Source organism: Calidris pugnax, unplaced genomic scaffold (assembly GCF_001431845.1).
Source record: "Calidris pugnax isolate Ruff unplaced genomic scaffold, ASM143184v1 scaffold273, whole genome shotgun sequence".
NCBI lineage: Eukaryota > Metazoa > Chordata > Aves > Charadriiformes > Scolopacidae > Calidris > Calidris pugnax.
In genome coordinates, this window is record NW_015094508.1 from 11,873,126 (window position 1) to 11,892,494 (window position 19,369).

General features: G+C 36.9%; 1 protein-coding gene across 1 annotated transcript in view; it reads right to left on the bottom strand.

Annotated features, from left to right (window-relative positions):
- Positions 1–7,962: 7,962 nt before the first annotated feature.
- Positions 7,963–19,369, bottom strand: part of NDUFS4 (NADH:ubiquinone oxidoreductase subunit S4) — a 38,479-nt gene continuing 27,072 nt past the window's right edge. Inside the window, exons 3-5 of the mRNA XM_014964855.1 lie at positions 16,905–17,077; positions 12,657–12,730; positions 7,963–8,339 (exon numbers count right to left, since the gene is read on the bottom strand). Coding sequence (XP_014820341.1) covers positions 8,236–8,339; positions 12,657–12,730; positions 16,905–17,077 — 351 coding nt within the window. The 3' untranslated portion in view covers positions 7,963–8,235. The remainder of the gene's footprint in view (positions 8,340–12,656; positions 12,731–16,904; positions 17,078–19,369) is intronic.

A 19,369-nucleotide genomic window follows, 5' to 3' on the forward strand; every position in this document is an offset into this window, starting at 1 on the left:
AAAGTGAGCTAGAATTAAAACACATTTTTTTTGATCTAAAGATCTTTTCCCCAAAAAAATGATGATAAATTTTTTTTTTTTTTTTTTTTTTTATAGAGACCTGGTCAGAAAAATTGTCAGGGAAGAGAAAAATGAATCGTGATCCTGGAAAAAGATCCTGAGCACGTATGAAAGACCATATGGTAATGATCAAAGTTGAGGAAAAACAAAAAGCTGCCTTCCACCTGCAAAACAGAATTGTCTGAAGATAGTGAAATGGGAATGCTTTGAAGATAAGCCATCATGTAGTGTGGGAAAAGGAGGCAATAAGCGAAACCTGGTACTGAGACGGTTTCCTAAGGTGCGTTCTGTGATTGGTGAGTGGGGGAGCCAGGTGCTGATTATTTTCTACCTTGTTCTAACATGTAAAAGTCAGCAGAAGTGCTAATTGTATTTGTTACCTGCTTTTCCCCATAGCCTGCCTTCCAGTGGAAAGAAAGCAGGCAGGGGAGGAACTGAAAACGATCTCAGATTGCTCTTTAAAAGTATTTCAGGTAGTAATTCATCTGCCCTTCCTGAAATGGGATTCCTGTGTTGTCCTCCATGGTCTTCTCCTGGCTCTCTTCAGGAAGATAAAAGCTTAAGTTCAAACACGGGCTCTGCAATTTCTCTCTCCTGTGCTTCTTAATCAGTCTGAAATCTGAAGGTAGGCACTGATGGGAAGGGAGGATGCTATTTTTGAGGTCACACCAAGAGAAGTGAGTATACTTAACTCTCTCCACTCCTCTATTGCACTCACTATGCCTCCTTCAGAAGCATATGGAATCTTGAGACATAGGCAGAACTTCAAACTGAACACAACTACTAGTCCTGGAGAAAAGAAAAAGCTAAAAATGCATTTCTTAGACATTCTTTGTAGCAGAGGTCGATGCTTTAACCATTAATTTTAAAGGAGGCAGAAAAAAAAAAGGCCTGAAGGAACCTGAAATAATAGGACAAAATAAAAATATGAATGTAATTCAATCATAAGCTATGCAAAGCAAGGAGATCCAGATATGGAGATATAAATTCAACAGTTTCAACATCCCTCAGTTAGATGGTTATTTTACTGATCAGAAATTAATTCCCTCTCAGACATAAAGAGTGGTATACTGATGATTGAACTGTTTACAGTAGAGATGGCAGTAGCCTCACTAGTCACTGTTTATGGTTATACAGGTGGTTATAAGCACACAGAGGTGGTTACAGCGTCTGGCCCAGGTCGTGTCTCTGACGGGGAGCGAACGCAGCGAGCCGTCTGGCTCTGCAGGGATGGATGGATGGATGCTGCGTCGCCTGCCCTTGAGTGTTCTCACAGCCTCCAGCCACTTGTGCTTTAGGGACTTCTCTGCTGGAGGTGCCTTCTATGTGTTTAATAACCCTTAAGGGTATTTTTTTCCCCAACAACTTGTTTAGTCTCTCTTGAGAGACGAACCTTTAGCCCGTGAACAGCACAACCCGGCAACAGACAGAAAGGTATTTCTAAAGCTCAGCGCATCTCACCCCTTCAGATTTCTACACTAGCTAAATGAATCAAAATTCACCAGCTATTAAAGAAATCCAGTTTAAGTGTGGATATCCACATTATGGACAGGTGGGTAGTTCTCACATCACCTCCCTTTAAAGCAGATACTATAAGATGTTGGCATTTGCAGTTTTACAGCAATGGGCTGCAGCAAACTTGTTTCCAATTTACTGTTATTTTTAAAATTTGGATTATATTCACAGTGTCAGGTTTTGCTGTTTTTATAGGCTAGTTATTTAAAGTAATTTTGTTTAAACCATTTTACTTACATAGTTGCTAAACTTGCACAAGTGCAGCTCGTGCAGCCCAGTTACTGCACATTCTCAGTGCTGTGGTTCAGCACTCCCTGCTGAGGCAAACATACCTTTTCATCCCAAATTCTTTTTTATAGAGAGATTAAAAGAGCAGTTGCAAACTAAGGATCGTGAAAGCTGAAATTAAAGCAAACTTATTTAGTTGAAGCAGTAAAATATATAGTAATTTCTTTTTCAGCGTCTCAGTGAAACCTCTTCATTTGTTAAAAATGAGGTTTGATGTCTGTTCTAGTTATTGGGTATTTTATATATTTGAAGGCTATACTTTAGGATGTTGACTGGTAAACGAACTTTGCTATCTGTAACCCAGTAATAAAGTGGAAATCTGTCTTGCCAGAGAGAGAGAGAAAAAATGCACCATCAGAAAGCTAAAACTGGAATGACCCATGCAATAGACTAATGAATTAGACAGTCTGCAATGTAAAGGGCACTGTCACTGCAGCACTTCCCCAGCCATGTCTATCACTTGAAAATATTTCCTCTGTGTAGACATCCCAAGTGAAGCAGTAAAAGTGGTCAGGTCGGGGAAAAGGGAAGAAAGCAGAAACAGATTTCATACTGAGCAACTTTGTAATTTTGACAAATCATCTATTTGGCAATGACATCAGATCGTATGTAAACCAAAACAGTGGTTTGGATGCAACCCAAGGATATCCAAGGATATTCTTGGATACAAGAAGTGATCAGAAAAGGTGCTGTTATAGCTTTAAATTCTGGTTTTAAATTTACAGTATTTCTCAGTTCAATATCTTGCCTCCCTTGGCAGGTTAAGGTAGAAGGCACCAATGACAAGCTTGCATTAGATTAGAAAAACATCTCAGTGGACTGACTACAACTTTGCATACATATTCCTATAACAGACGACCAAGCCATGCTAAAAGACAACTACTTCACTTGACAAACATGCTAAAAATTTTCTCATTTTCTCAACCTAATATAGCAAAATTAAAATATCTTCCAGCATTTATAGGCAAAATACCAGAACAAACAGTTTTCTTCAATTCTTCTGACTTAGCAATACCTTTTTAAGAATAATTGTACTTTTTAATCAAGTCAAGACATTGTCAATCAATGTCAAATCATTGTCAATCAAGTCAAGTCAAGAAAATATTTAGTCTTAATTTAAAAATTTCTGCAATCTCAGGCAATAATTTTGAATCTGTGGAATTTAGCCACATGTAGGTATCTGAGTATGATAACTTTGTGTATAAAATCTAATGATCACTGAGCGTTGTGGCAGTCAGTAGTAAATCTCCATCAGCTTCGAAGTGGAAGTTGTTTGTGGTTATTTCTTCACTCTAAAGAATGTTTTTAATTAATCACAGAACACTGACAGACACAATAGCACGGAATGTTTGAATGTCATTCTGCTGGAAAATACTACTAAGAACAGCCAGTTCTGTGGCCAGTTCTGTGCCAGGCCAGGATATTCACCTGAATAAACCCTGCTTTGGGAGCAGCTAACAGTGACTGCCAAAGAAAGAACCTAAGAACAGTGCTATTCCAAGGATACCCTTTCCCAGCTGTCCCAGCCTTTAGCTCAGGGACTTTTCTAAACCGGATACTGTTTTATGTTTAATCTAAACTTTTATTGCATGCATTTCTTGTGTTGAATTTGAGCTAGTGTGAAGTTAGTTTTGTTAGTCAAAAAAGTTGCCAACAAATTTCAAAATCTGCTCTGTGAAAATATAGTAGTTTACTTTTAAGCTGCATCCTCATGAGTCTGTGGATCTGCCTCTGTATGAAAAACGGTGAATAATTATACACAATCCTCTGCAGCATTTGTGATTTTAGAGGCCACTGCCATAGCCACCCTCACCTCTCTCTCCTGTAGACTGAAGAACTAATTCCACCCTACACATTTGCACCTGAAACAAAAGATACTTATGTCTTTAAGTATGCTGTTGACTCTCTCTGTTACTTGATAAGAGATCATGCTTCAAGTCAAGTCCTCTGTAAATCCAAATGGACTACTGAATCACCTTGTCCCCATATTCACCAACTCCTCTGAAGAATATGAAAGCGAATTGTCTAAAATAGCCAAACTGATGTTTGAAGTCTATCTGTTGACAGCACTATTTATAGAGACCTTTTTGGGGGACACCTCCTCCCCGTAAAAATCAACCCCAAAACAATATACCAAAACCCCCAAATTGTCATCTCTTATTCAGGTAGAGAGAGTTTTAAGCAAAATGATTAAGCCACAGACAACAGTTACAGAGTTTCAAATCTGAATTCCTTCAAGACTCTCACAAAACAACTGTCTCACTTTTGTATTTATTCTAATCAACTTGTCCAAGAAGATTTTCATTTGCATTTTCTACGCAGGATGGGTTCAAGACAGGGACTCTTCTACCTTCCCTCACAATGAATGTGGATGTGAATAATCAATATTTTAAATCCAATTGAAGTCCAAATTTTAATACCATTTCAAAATAATTTGCCCTTTTTTGTTCTGTTAAGTTGCTGTAGGCACATTTATCTCAGCAATCTCGTGATGTTGCTGATAAACTCCAGCATTAATCTAGTACCAATTAAAGAGAAATCCCTCTCAGAATGTATGAGTAAGAACGAGGACTTATCAAAGCAAGCTGCCTTACCAGACATACCATATCTTAATATACAACTGCCAAAAATTATTTTTTTAGGCTATTTCAGGTCTCTTTATTTGCACTTTTTTCCCTTTTGGAATATCAACGAATGTTGGCATGCCCAGTAACCAAACACAAGTTCAGATAATGGTATCTCTGGCAAAACCAAACTGCACAAGTTCCTGGTGAGGAATTACAGACAAAAGCTAAAATTAGTCCAAATTAGCTTCTCATTTTCTACCACATGACAAAACTCTGCAGATAAGGGTAATTAAATTTTCCATTTCATAGTATCACTTAATAGTCTGATTTGTTTCAAATTATCCATCAAACTGCAGTTGAGGAATACACTGATAGCAATCTGAAACTGTGCTTTTAGTTTCCTGACAGTCTTTAGGTTCCATTACAACATCACGATTTTGGGAATCGCAGTGCCCTTGACTATAATAGAAAAATTGTTTGCTGGAATTAAGAACACTGCCAATCTTCAAAATAACTTGGTAGCCTGCGAATGTCATTTTATCCCAACACAACTATGCAAAATATATCACAGTATTTGCAGGTATGCACCCACATTTTGCAGTGAGTCCTACACTCCAAAGTAGATACTGTTGTCTGTAGCCAGCGATAGAACAGGCGTACAGGGAGTGTTAACTTGCAGCACTTCAATTTGGCTGAGGTGAAAAAAACAGCATTAAAGACTAGGACCATTCTGAGCAGTCAGCAGACAGCTAAACAGGATTGCTTTGTGTTTTGTTTTTCTGTGGCTCATCACTGAACTGATGTAAACAGGGATATACTTAAGAGAACAGAATTCACTGCAAGGAACTTGGGAGGAAGGGGGAAAATGCAAACATGGAATAGGAAAAAAAAAAAGAGGGCGCTTATCAGTAAAGGTAAAATTTCACCAAAATACTCCTGATTTTAAACAGAACTTAGAGTACTGGAGTGGCCAACCTTTCAAAACTCATGTATGAACATTTTCATGGGATCAAGAAACTTTAAAAAAAATAAAAAAAAGATACATGCCTTGTAGCGCTGATAGTACTAGCATAGTAGTAGCATATGGGAAGAAAAAGATGATGATGTTGGTTCTTCCTTAAAGCAAGGAACTTTCATAAGATTTGACAGGAATAATCCAAACCTCATTGTGACAAGTAGTTGGCTGAGACAGCAATGACAGATAATAAACCTTTTTCAGAAAACTGGTGATACTATGGATTAATTCACTAGAACTGGGACAGGACTTTGTCCAGTAGCAGAGTTCTGCCTCCAGAACTCCACACAATCTATCTACACAAGTCCAGTAAAGACTTTCCACAAGCTTTGAATAGTTGGATATAGCACAGCTACATCTACCACTAAGATGAATCTCTAATCTAATTTGTTATTTGTATTAGCCTTCAGTCCTCAAAATCTATTTAGATTTCCATTTTCAAATCAATGGTTGAGGACACTAGAACAACTAATTACGGCAGTTTACCTGTTCTGCCTTTTGTTTGGACATATTCTAGATTTGGGAGCAATGTTACCTGCCATAAGACACTGCAGAGCAGATAGAAGCAGAGTTCATCAAGGAAACATCCACTACTGCAGGTGCTTCACTAAAGACAGTCAGATCATCTTGTACAATTTCAGTTCCAGCCTAGTGCCATAGTATTCTGATAAGCTAATAAAAAGGTAATGAAGTTTGGTATCTAGTAGATATTTTAATCTCTAAAATCTTCCACTGGTCCTCTGCAAACTCCTGCACTCAGTTTCACTTCTAGGGTTTGAAGACTATAGTGGCGATAATCAACTCTCTTCCATTGTCAGTGTGCTCCTTCTTAAGAAGCCATCCAACAGGAGAAAAAAATTCCAAGTCCTAGAAAAGTGATCGGAAGAAAAGAAGGCCTGGGCTCAAGTATGACTTAAAGACTTCAAGGTGGGGTGCACTGTAAAGAATCACAATGAACATATGCAGTAAAATTAAAAAAAAAAAAAAGAAGAAAAAAAAGGGGGGGGGAAAAAGCTTTCTTCCTCAGGAAGGGAGTGGGAATTACATTCTCCTTTGATTACTTCCATTATCTTAGCAGGAGAAAAAGAAACTGTGCTCTATGTGAAACGGATTCTAGTTTCAAGAAGTACAGATTAACATACAGCAATTTCCTATATTAGGTGTTCAAAGATAATGCTGGGTACCTAACATTTATCAGTCATTTCCCTGGACTACAAGATTTCAAAAAACAAGCTGTACATTTGCTGCATTAGATATCCAAGCAAATTTTAATGTTGACAATCTTACAAAGCCTGAAGACAATTAAGATCTTGCTGCTCTTCACTTGTAAAAGACAGACAAAAAGCCCCAACAAATGAACGGCTTTTCTTATTATGGTCTCCTTATTAAGATGAACATATTAAGCTTAGCCGGAATACAAAGAGATGCAGTAGATTCTGGACTGCAAGATTCCAGTTTGGAGCACTCTGGCGTTCCTGGAGGACTTTAGGCTCCATTGCACAATGCAGCATTCAAAATTCAATAGGAAGATGAATTGGAATAACAGTTCTTGTCTGTGATAGGAAAAGAGCGACATCAGCCAACTGGTTGATTACACTGAAACTGGGTCAAAAACAATGCTTTAAACAAATGTTAGCCAGCATATAGGGCAGCTGGATAAAACTGGAACAAGAATATAACCAACTCTGGGCAACGCAAGGCAGTTTTACGCCTTCTTTTAGCTGGAATTCAGTGTATAACACACCATTCTTTAGATCTACGTGAAAGGAACTGTCTCAACTGTTTCTTTTGTGACAGCTGGGATAAAACTCTGAGATACGTATGAAAAAGGTGTACCCTCCCCCAATTTGTAATAGATTTCACTGATCATGTGTCAATATCTCAATTTATTAAGTTAAAGGAAAAGTGAATAAATCAAAAGCCATAGATATGTAACCAAGGATTCCAAACATAATATTGTGCGTTATTAAAATTAATGATTTAATGTAATGTAAGACAAATCGAGTTTAGATTATATATTCAATGTTAAGGCTGAGATGCTATCACCACATCTCTTGTTAGGCAACAGGAAACCTCAATGCAGATAAACACGTAACTAGCAATAAAAAGAACTATAATTATATAATTAGTATATGCTGATCCTTTGTGAGGCACCTGATGCTCTTCTGACTTAATTTGTGCATATTTAACTGGTTTAGTTCCACTTTTGAAGAACATCACAGAGAAAAAAATGCAACCTCAATCTTTTGGACTAAACCTTCCCCATATCCAACACAAAACCCAGTGCCTTCTATTCCAGTCATGAATGCTTCTGGAATAATGACAACATTAATTTGGCAGAAATACATCTATAGACAACAGTCACAGTTATACTCAAATGTTACGTTTTATATATCATAATTTGCTCTTCAATTGACAAATTTCTCTTGTATAGAAAGAAAAAAACCCAGCTTCTATTGCAAGGCTGATAAGCTTAAACAAGACAGTGAATATAAAATTACCATCAAAGATAAACCATAATCTTTAACGTTGCAGTTTATTTCAAACATTCCTTTTGACAGATCCCCAGTACAGCAATTTTTTAGAAGTATGAACACTCCAAATCTCCTCTATTTATAGGGAAGTTTGTAACAGGTTCAATTGGAGACATCAAAAACATTTTAAATAGACATCACAAGATGCATCTGTAGTTTAAAGGTCAAATTTATTAGGAGATTAAGAGATGTATTATACATGGACTATAAATATAGCACAGCTGACTTTATTCGCAGTCAGACAGCCAATGCCAACCTATTTTGTAGACACCCTTGTTCTTTTGTTCCAAGAAAAGTTTGCACCATAAGACTTGGATTTAGGTTTTGGAATCTTCTTCTCTTCAACATCATAGCTCCAGCCTGGAGGTTACAGGGGAAATAGTGGGGGGAGACAAGAAACAAAGAGAATTCTAAATATTCTCAGCATACAATATAGAATAAATGTAACTTAAACCTTTTAACTTTAATATCTTTTTCTCCACATAGGCACCCACTAGATTATTCCTTTGTATCTGGCAGCAGAGAATACTGAAATGCTACAGATGTAACATATTCCTGTTCTCTCAGTTGGTAAAATTTCACCATACTACATCTCTCTTTTTGTTTTTGGTTTTTTTTTTTAACTCCTACAAAAAACTTGACAGTTGTAAGTGAAAAGCTCAACAGGAAACACTGACTGTCCTGCAAGTTCCTGGCTCCACAACCTCATAGCATCACAGAAGCACTAAGGCTCTGTGTATGCTAGAACAGGAAATGAAAATAGAGATTAGGAAATGTGGAAAAAAATAGCATATGAAAGATCAACCCCAAAGGTTGGGAGAGAATGGAGACCTTGGAAAGTTAGAGGAAAAAGATGGGTGCGAAGACCAAAGAAAGGAAGAGCAAAGAAAAAACTTCAGCATTAGAAAGGAGTTTAATACTTAACATTTTTATAAGAACATAAAAAATTAGGAGTAAAAGAAAAGGGAATGAAGTGATAGAAGACAAGTAAATTATGTGATAGTTAAGCAAGAGAAATGCTAAAAAATGTCAGAAAAGAGGAGGTGGAGACATTAGTGTTTATGTAAATCAAAATGCAAATTGGCTGCAGCCTCCAGGTGCCTGGAAAGTTGCCAGGGCAGCACTCAGTATTCCAAAGTTTGGTGTCTTTAACTGCAACATTTCACTCAAAGTTGAGATACTTGACTTGATGCTAGAAGTGGTTAAGTATCCAGTTTTAACTGATATTAGTAAGATGATACTTTTTCTTTCTTAGTTTTAAAACAAAAACTTGGTAAGTTCTAAAAGATTTAACATATATCCGAATTTTTAAATTTAAGATGTTCACAGAAAACACTCAAGATACATCTACATATCAAAACATGTTTTGTAAGATACACTTGTCATGTCACTGTGCCTCAATTTTGCATATTCACAAATGACACACCAACATTTTTTTCATGTTTATTAGGCTTGAACCAATGTAAATTTCCAAGTTAACTATTCTCCATCAGAAATATTCTTTCCATTTGTGAGAGCACTGGCTTTTGCCTCCTGTTCTGATTAAGAAGTATAAGCTTGAGTAAACAGCCAGAATTAGATCCAGAGACAGACTTTGGTATTGCAACATTCAGCATTAAAACACCTAACTGTGAGGCACTTGGCTGCTGGAATGGAATCTACAGCCCCAAGTTATTGCTTCATCTTTTTATACACTAGATAAAAAGGAACTGAGTGTCTCCAAAAGAGATTCACAACTGCCAACACAATGACTTGGGCTGCCATAGCTATCCAAAATCCACAAAGTTCGTTGTATCTAACTTTGGATTGCAAGAGGCCACCATATGTGAGAAGGTTTCACACTCTGGAACAGTCTCCTTGAGTTGGGCACCTTCAGCCGCTCAGGACACGGAGCAGAGGTCACTTTTACAAAAATACCACAACGGTGAGGGAGATTTTCTTGCCCAGAACTCTGCCATATGAGCCAAGTGGAAACAAGCAGATTTCATTGCCTGTGGAAGAACACCCTCATCACCTGACTAAAGGTTACTGTGGAATAGAAAAACTCTCCATCCCTGTTACTAAAGCTGTATGTTTTTAAACAACTGTCTCAGTCACGTTGGACAGGACAAAAAATAATTTAGATCTACAGGCTAAACATTTAGTTTCATCCAGTTACAATTGCTTCCCTCCTGGCCTCAACTGCAGACCATCCTCAGCTGTCAGATTGTGGACAGAGACCTCTCCCGTCACTGTATTCAGTGCTGTTTTTCCTACAGGCAAAAACACATCAGGTGGGACAGGTGGAAAGATGGCTTGCCTCGGGTTCCACAAGTTCTTAGGTGAGAATGAACCCTTGGGTTTCCCAATCATACCAAAATACCTGTAATATCTAGGATATGCAGAAATTAAACTTGAGGATCTTAAGGAATTTTGTAATAGAAAACTTGGGCATTTCGTATGGGAAGGACAGAGGGGTAAAAATTTGTGTTTCTAGATTTCGACACACTTCAATAACAGGTTAGTTTGGAAGCAAAGTTCCATTGTAAATATGTGTCCAAGTGTACCAATTTCTTTCTAAAAGCAGAAGTAAGTATTGTAAAATTTGTATTTTATCAGCTACATACAGAAGATATTATGCACATATCATACACATAAAACTAAGCTGCCTTAAATAAAAATGAAGTGATAATTTAGGCAAGTCAGCATCTGCAGAAAAGTCTGGTACATCTCAATTATGGTAAAATTAAGGGTGCAAGGAAAGTGAATATTGAACTACTAATATTAAAACTAAGTCACAGCCTTAGTTTAGTTGGTAGAATTTCTTTGTAGTTTTCCCACACAATGGAGATTCATTACTAATTCAGTGAAGGCATAAACTTTGTACACTGAACAAATTAAGCACTTTACTTGAGTCTGCATTTTGAAAAGACAAAATACAGTATTTCCAAAGAGATGACATAAGTAGCTCATCGATATAGCTATATATAGGCCAGGATTCAGTTTTTTTCTCTTAAAGGCTGAATTTCCCAAGACATAGAAATAGCATGAATGATACAGAAGTGTAAGTAAAGCAAGATCAGATTCTCCCAAATTTCACACTTGCTCATAAAATAATAAAAATACTACTGAAATTGCACAGTAATTGGTGCATCCAATGCAAACATTATGATCCTATTAATTTCTTAGTGAATACAATGTATTATATTATTACGTGAAAAAAAAAATCAAATTGAAGAGGAATAGAGGTATTAAATACTAGCCTTTACCATTAAAAAGTGCAAATAAATTGTGCATTACATGGTTTAGCTTACTAATTGTATTGTATAAATGAATGAACTTATCCTTTTTTTTGGGTGTACAACCTAAGCCATGTAACAACTTTGCACAATTTTGTCTGACCATGAAACTTTATGATATATTTACCCTAGACTAAACATAGTTGCAAGTTTTAGACCACAGGGAAGACTTCTGAAGAGGCTTACACTCCATGTGCATTATTCCTAGCTTTAACTCAGTGTAATTAAGCACTGTAAGCACTAAGACTAGCTCTTCAAGGAAAATGATTTTTAAAAAATCAAAAAAATGCAGCTAAAAATTCATACCAACACATAAAAGGACTGCTGAATATTCAAAAGGCTGAAATTATGGATACTTCTTGCAGTACTATAATTCTGTGAGAAAATACAAGCCTAAATAACCAAATAAGTTTACAGATACAGTCCTTCTGATATATCATTAGCATTAAAAATGTCAAGTAATGATACTGGCTTTTCTATTAACTTTTTCTCAAATATGAACAATCATCAAGCGTTTAGACTTCAGTATTGTACTTGGAACAGTGAGGTACAACCCCCTCAGCAAGGTGGGTAGCTGAGCAGGAGGTGCTGATCTCCTCTCCCCAATGACCAGCGATAGCACACGAGCAAATGGAATAAACCTGCACAAGGCCAAGCTCAGGTTGACACTGGGAAAAAGTTCTTCAATGAGAGGGTGGTCAATCCCTGGAACAGGCTCCCCAGCGAAGCTGTCAAGGCACCAAGCCTGTCAGAGTTCAAGGACCATCTGGAGTCATATGGTTTAGTTTTAGGCAGTCCTGCAAGGAGCAGGGAGTTGGGACTCTATGACCCTTAAGGACCCCTTTCAACTTCAGATATTCTGTGATAAATCCATTCTGCAGCATGGCCCAAACTTCAGGCCAACACGCTTACTTGGTAGTCACTTAATTTTAGTTTTTCTGATTATCAAATATTCACAAGGGTTCTGATAGTCTTTCCTTAACTACAATTCAGATGCTCACATCGAGCCTTCATGCAAAATCCCACTGCCATGTAGCTTGGAACCCCAGCCTGGGGTACTTTAATACTTTTAAAGTATTAATATTATTTTCCTCCAAGACCTGAGCAAGGCTCAGTTCTCATTCAAAACACAGATACTTGCAAAAGCATTGCAATCGTAATGCTAAGAGGCTGGGACACTTTTCCAGAAAGTGGAAGACCTCGATTCAATGTCTTCAGAGCCCTTGGAAACATTGCCCCTCCTGTTTTCCACCTCCTCAAGTAGAGCACTAATGGTCTACCAATTTTGTGGAATAGAGGGAAAGTACTTTATCCTGCACTTTTTCTGTTGGTAACACTTCGAGATCAAGATTGCCTGTAAAAAGTTGAATCCTTCATACCCAATATGCACAATACCTACCATTTTTTTCAGCAAAGGCAATGGCATCTTCTTTAGTAGAGAAAGTAAGAACCATGTTGGATAAAGGATCAGCTCTGTAAGAAATCAGATGACAAATTCTAAGCACATTTGAAATATAAAATAATTGTATCTGTATCTCAGATGCTATTCAAGTGCTGTATTACACAACTTTTTGTAGTACATTTCACAAGCCATTAAAAATCCCTTTATTTTTAATTATTTCCAGGATTAACACTTTCTTCCTGCACAGTATGGTTTTACTTTTCAGTTTGTTAAACTTCCCTCCCAACCCCATGCAGAAATTAATTTTTTAGGTTTTTTATTAGACAAACATGTCTAACCTGCTCAGGTTATAATAAGTTCTCTGCAACAAACTTTTTTCATTTTTAAAGCTGTGTAGTCCCTCTCTTTTTGGAAGATCTGGAGGCTTAAGGTTATTTTGAACATTTCAAGGAGACCAAGAGTCTGTAGATCAGCTGGGGAAGAATGATCTTATACAGAAAAGAGCAGAATGTCCAAGTGAGCAGAGAAAGCATTAGTCAGAAACTGAAAAGTACGCAAAAAACCTCAAGAGTTCAGCTTTGGCTGAACACGACCTCCAGGAATTATTCCAGTACAGCATGCACATCTCAGGCCACCACTGAAAATGAAGCTCAGAAATGCAAACTGCTAGCTAACTAAATACACAGTGGTTAGTTTTAGATTATCAGCTGTTCCTCAACTTGCTTCTGAAAGGAAGCAAACAGCAAATAGCTCTTTGAAACAGATTAAAATCTCATTTAGAAAACCAAACCGCCTTATTTGTTGCTATAAAAGCTCAATTTAAGAACAATGACACAGTATGAAAAAGAAATATTCTAAAAATTAATCTACAAAACTTTCAGAGAAATAAGTTACCGGTTGTAGCAGCACAATGATTAGACAATGCTTCCATGAGACAACACTGCACATAAGCCTAGGAGACAACTGGGAAGACTAGACCAAATTGCAACAAACTATTGAAGGAGCTGCCTCTCCAGCATTCTCTCTTTGAAGCTAGAAGGGTAAATGAAGAGAAAAAGCAACCAAAGATACATTGAACTCCCTACAATAAAGGACAAAGCCTGTGACTGGCAGAGGGGGAGGGAGGGAATCTAGCTTCCAGCAAAGACAACAATGTAATTTTATCTGATGTACAAATGGAAAAAATGGAGTTCAGTATATATCCAATATATTCCCCAATAAAAAAACCCCAAAAAACAAAACAGGATAAAGGCAGAAATTACACTTTCACAAGCCACTAAGATAGACTCTCTTGAAGACATTTAAAGATTTCCCTTATAAAGGCTGTAAGGAAAATTATGAACCAAGAATTAGTCCACGACGTGATCAGTGGTGAATCAAGTCACCCAAATATATGAAAATATTGTGACAACTTTTGCTTATTGTTCTTCTCTTCCACAACTGGGGAAAAATTTTCTCAACACTACCAAGTGGGAATAAAGAAGTTTAAGTCTGAAGTGTAGTGAGGGACTGGTGCCTGTTCAGTTACTGCAAGTTGGGTGAAAATCTTCCAGGACACGGTCAGTTTGGAAATGAGGATTGTGCAGAAGTGATTTGTTCTGTTTACACGCGGGATCATCTTTCTTTCATCCAATGTACACACAGCTTTTTGATTTCTTTCCATAAATGTGCTACCTGTGTGTGTAAGCCAGTGATTCAGGACGGCCAGCACCAGCACCATGCCCGGGCAGGGTCAGCAGCAGTCCCTCTGCCTGCCCCGAGATGCCTTACTGCACGCTGGGATTCCCCCGTTTGGTTCTCTTATGTCATCTTGCACAATGGAAACCAGGCATTTTCCATGTTTCTTTGTTTACAGCTTTATGTTAAAAGATGTACACAAGAACCATAGCCATTCCTGTACTGAAACCTACCGACTGAGAAAACAATAACGCCATGGGTCCGTTTTCTTTCAATCTACATCTGGGTAATTTTCACTGAAAAGAAAACTATATCCAAGAAATTACAAAGGCAACAAAAAAAGCACATGAGACTGTAAAATGACAGAAATAGGTACAGGTAGATAAGTACATTGAGTTCAGAGGAAAAGGGCTGTAATCCCTAGACCCTAAAGGGCTCTAATCCACTTTACATTATTCAAAAGTAAATGGGAAAACTTCTAAGAACTGTTCTTTGCAGAAATTAAATCTGAAGAGAAGAAAGTCATAAGTATTTCTGTGTGTTGAACGGTAATTTGAAATTACCAGACTGTCTGCTAATAGTTTTTGCGAGAATTCCTTAAAAAATGGAACAGGTACAAACTAGTTTACAGAGGCCTGAACCTCGCAGTATCAATTCTCAAGGCAGCACTTGCTTTTGGCCTGCCTGGAGCTCGCTTACACGGGAAAAATTCCTTTCCCTACCCCAAAATAAAAATGCATGCAGAGATGGACTCATTCAAAACAGCCATTCCTTTTTAAATTCCCACAATAAACTCACTCTAGGACATTTTAACATACAGGTAAGCCCTTAATACCATGGCTCATTTTTCTAGGTGGTTTATTTCGCACAAATGGTTGTAACTGTTGTAAAGGTTAAAAGCCATTGTTTTGGCTGAGATCATGCAAAATCCCACCCAGAAAATAATTTGTCTGGGGAGGTTAAAGTCAGCTGAAAAGCAAACAGGGATTAGAAGAACAGTTAAATTCAACCTGAACTAAAGCAGGTGTTATTGGCATCTGGCTACAGTGTTATAATACGTGCAGTGGCATAAACAGACCTCACTTTAGTGGCTTGACACTTGGGGGACACACATGACAGGAGAGAAAGGTGTATTGCTGGCTAACAGTCTATCACTTAATTAATTTAGGTCCCATGAAACAACCTGGTCATACTTGCTAAATGTAGCAGCTACTTGCAGTAGTAGAGTCACCCAAAGTATACATGTGTTCAATCACTGAAATCTTATCCTCTGAAACAGCAATTTAAATATGCTTCAGATGAAATGGTGAAAAACACCAGAACACGTCTAAGATGAGGTCATTGTTATATACAGACCCAAAGTTTTAGAACAGATATTTTAACAGACTAGTTTAACACAATTAAGGTTTTAATTGATACTCAGTACTTTTTCTTCGACTAACAATAGTTGAGCATGGCTTCCCTAACGCTTTGCAATACCACTACAACAGAGATGTTGCAGGTTGTGAGCCTCCTCAATTTTTCATGGGAAACCAACATAACAGGAAGACTTGATTTCAGAGTAATTTTGAACTAATATTTCTAGATACATTTATTGTATAAATAAGTAAGAAAAGAAAAAAAATTCTGTGATCGTACTTAGAGTGTTAATAAATCGCAAAAAATGCATCCTCAAACTATTTCATATTTAAGTTTTTAATGGTTTTTACATAGAATTTTGTGCTCTTTCATCATAAGTGCTATATGATTGCAGCCAGACATTTTCAATTCATATTGTATCCTTTCTGAAGTTTGAAAAATAATCTCTAGGGCTGATTTTTGTTTACATAGAATAATTAACTTTTCTGAACATGCCTCAAACAAGACAGTTTCAAATCAAAATTACAGTATTGTCATGAGAATTGCTATTATAGTCCTCACAGTTTAGAGGAATTCTAACCACACTGTAAAATGAAGGTCCTATATGTACATATGGAAAGAAGAATTAAAAATTAGCTGCATCCAAGTTACCGTTACCTCTCCAAATTACAGCATATTTAGCTAAGATTAGTTCTTTTCTGGATTTTGGCATATTTAAGAGTTTTTACTCCTAATATTAGCGACAATGGAACAGTCTAATATTTTAAATAGCTTGGGGTATTTTAAATTAGTTGTGGTTCCTTATTTCAGATCTTAGGATATTTATAAAACTTCATAAAAAAAAAAAATCAAGAAGCTAAGTATTGTTATCTTACGTTTAACCAAATTTAGAAGATGCAACTGCAAGCTGAGAAGGATTTACTGCTTCAGGTAAACTAATAATCTTATCTTCCTGATGCTGTCATTTAGTAACACCACAAATGTAATCATTAAGATTTCTGGTTGTCAAACTGTTTTTTCAAACTCTTCCAGATGATGTTGTGAGCTAAAATCTGTTTTTAAGCATAACAGATCATTATTCATACGACTAACATACCAAATGACTTACTGTACGTACTGTTAAAACAAAAGTAGATTTACAGGTAGAAAGCACATTTCAAACTTAAAAATTTACATGATTATTAAGAACAAAAGTAAGTAACTACTCACGTAGATGCCCAGCCCATTAAAGGGTTCTCCCAGCGCTCCCTGTTATCAAACTCCATCTTCCATTTCTTTGTATTGTTAACTCCTGCCTGCATTGCATTACGTGCTGGAACAAAAATGTGAACTTTTCTGGTTTTGATATGCTCATCTGGAACACCAGTTAAAGCAGTAATATCCTATGAAAAACACAATGGAATTTGTTAAAAGAGGGTTCATATAAAAGGCTTATAAAATAATACTGCTTATGCTTTTTACATAATTTAATGCTTTATTTCTATTTTTTAAGTTACAAAAAAAGAAAAAAAATTGCAGAAAAGTAAGCTGTATAGAAGTGAAGCTGATACATGGTGGGGCTGCTATCATCCTGCCTTCCCTGCCTGAATTAGATTTTGCATGGATTACTTAGCTGAACCTGCTCATCTCCCAGCTCCACAACTGCTAGGGCCAGAGGAGGGACAGGACATTCCCTCCCATCCTGACCACAGCTGAAGTGTCAGGTCTGCTCCAACTTGCACCAGCTAAAGCAAATGTTGGAGTGTATAAACTTTTCTTTCTCCCTTAAAGAAAACATTAGCACACAGACCGAAACACTGACAAATCCTGAATTTTACACTACCTTTAGGAGCCTAAACTTTGTAAGAACAGGACTATTCAAAATCCTATCCAGCCAGTTACGTGCTGCAGTGCAACTGCTTTCACTTGGGCTTAAGTCCCTATATAATTAAGAGGCACCCACATCCACTCCGACTCAAGAAGCTATGATTAGCATGTAGGAAGAGGCAGGAGGTTATCTTTCGCACAATAATCTATTAACTGTTTCAGACTGCACAGCAGGTACTAGAATTCAGCTCTCTTATTTCTCTAACCACTAGTTATTGCTTAAAGTCGACCTGCTCATCATGTTTAAAGCTATGAATATCAGCTTTTGATAGTCAATTCTGTTGATGTTCAAGATTGAGACAGGAACATTTAATACTGGTAACATTCTTTGGTAGTTTTGTGAAAGACAAAAGGATTCAGGAAATTTCAATTTTCAAAGGAAAAAGAAGTCTTGTAATGTTGTATACGGTCAGTAGCAGGCTGCCTTCCTCTACCAAGGCTTGGCTTGTGAGCCTTCCACAAATGAACTTAACAAAGATAAAAATTGGAGGATCACAAAAAAACCCTAAAAATATTAACTGACAATGAATAAGGTAGAGAAAAACCTCACAAGAATTGCTATGAAAAATTACCCTCACCAGCATCTGATATAATCAAAGTGAACTTTCTCGCTAAAAACTAAACAGTAATTACATAAAATTAACCTGTCAGTTCACCCTAGTAGACTAAAGAGTGAACTCAAACATCAAATCCATCTCTAAGGATGCTAAACTACTCCTGTTCCTTACATACTTAAAAAGGCCAGTGGGAGCTCCTTGGTCTCCCTCCGTGCCCTCCCCTCCTCTCTTCTCTCCAGGAACAAGTAGTAAATTGGTAAAAGTCCAAAAAAGTGCAGCAAGACATTGGGCATATTGAACTCATCTCCCCAGTACTGCTATGACTTGAATTAAAAACCAAACAAGTTTAAATAAAACATTGTGGCTTTACATGTCTGTAGCTACTAATTTTATGGGATTTTGTTTTGTGGCAAACTTTTAAGCTCTTGGTGCTGTCACCAAATCATCCTTTGAAATGAGGCAAGTCTCATTTTTCATTTTACTTCACAAAATAAATTTTGGGAGATCAGTCCCTCAAACTACACAAGGGAACAAGTTTAAAGCATTTGACTTGTATTTGAAATTAGAACAGCAGGGGAAACAAACAAACACTATGCACACTAATTTCCAACTTGTGACATTTCTACCCAGACTACCAAAAGAAACTGTCAAAATATCTTAACAATTCCATTATAAAAGCTTTCATTAGGACCAAGTAATGTTTATTTTTAATATGAGTCTAGCAGTGATATGAAAAAGAAACACTACCAGCCACTGGAATGTTGCAACACGTATGTTAAACACCGCCTGACAGACTAGCATTTCTGATTGCTGAAGCTTAAGCCACAGTTTTAGAAGGAAATAGCTTAAAGTTTTCTTATTTGAATTGGCAAAGTACTTTGTTTAAGAAAAAGGGGTTTTTACCTGCAGCAAAGTTTGGTGGGGCTGCAGTTTTTCAGCCTGCCTGTTTATAGGAATAGGCTACTAAATTAGTCTTTATTTCTGTATTTAGCAAGCATGTCTATTGATAAAATGTAAGAATATTCACAAAAAAATTCTTTTCCCCCTCTGAAATAATCTGCTATATGCAAAAATTCTGGGTTTCTTATAATCAAATACCTCCAAATATGCAACTACGTTAAATAACATGGGCATACACAATTTGCTCTTTTGAAGCCTTCACACCAGATAATCATAAAAATACTACACATTAGAGTGTACATAATACAATCTAAAAAGAGTATTAAAAACGAAAAAATGCTATATATACAA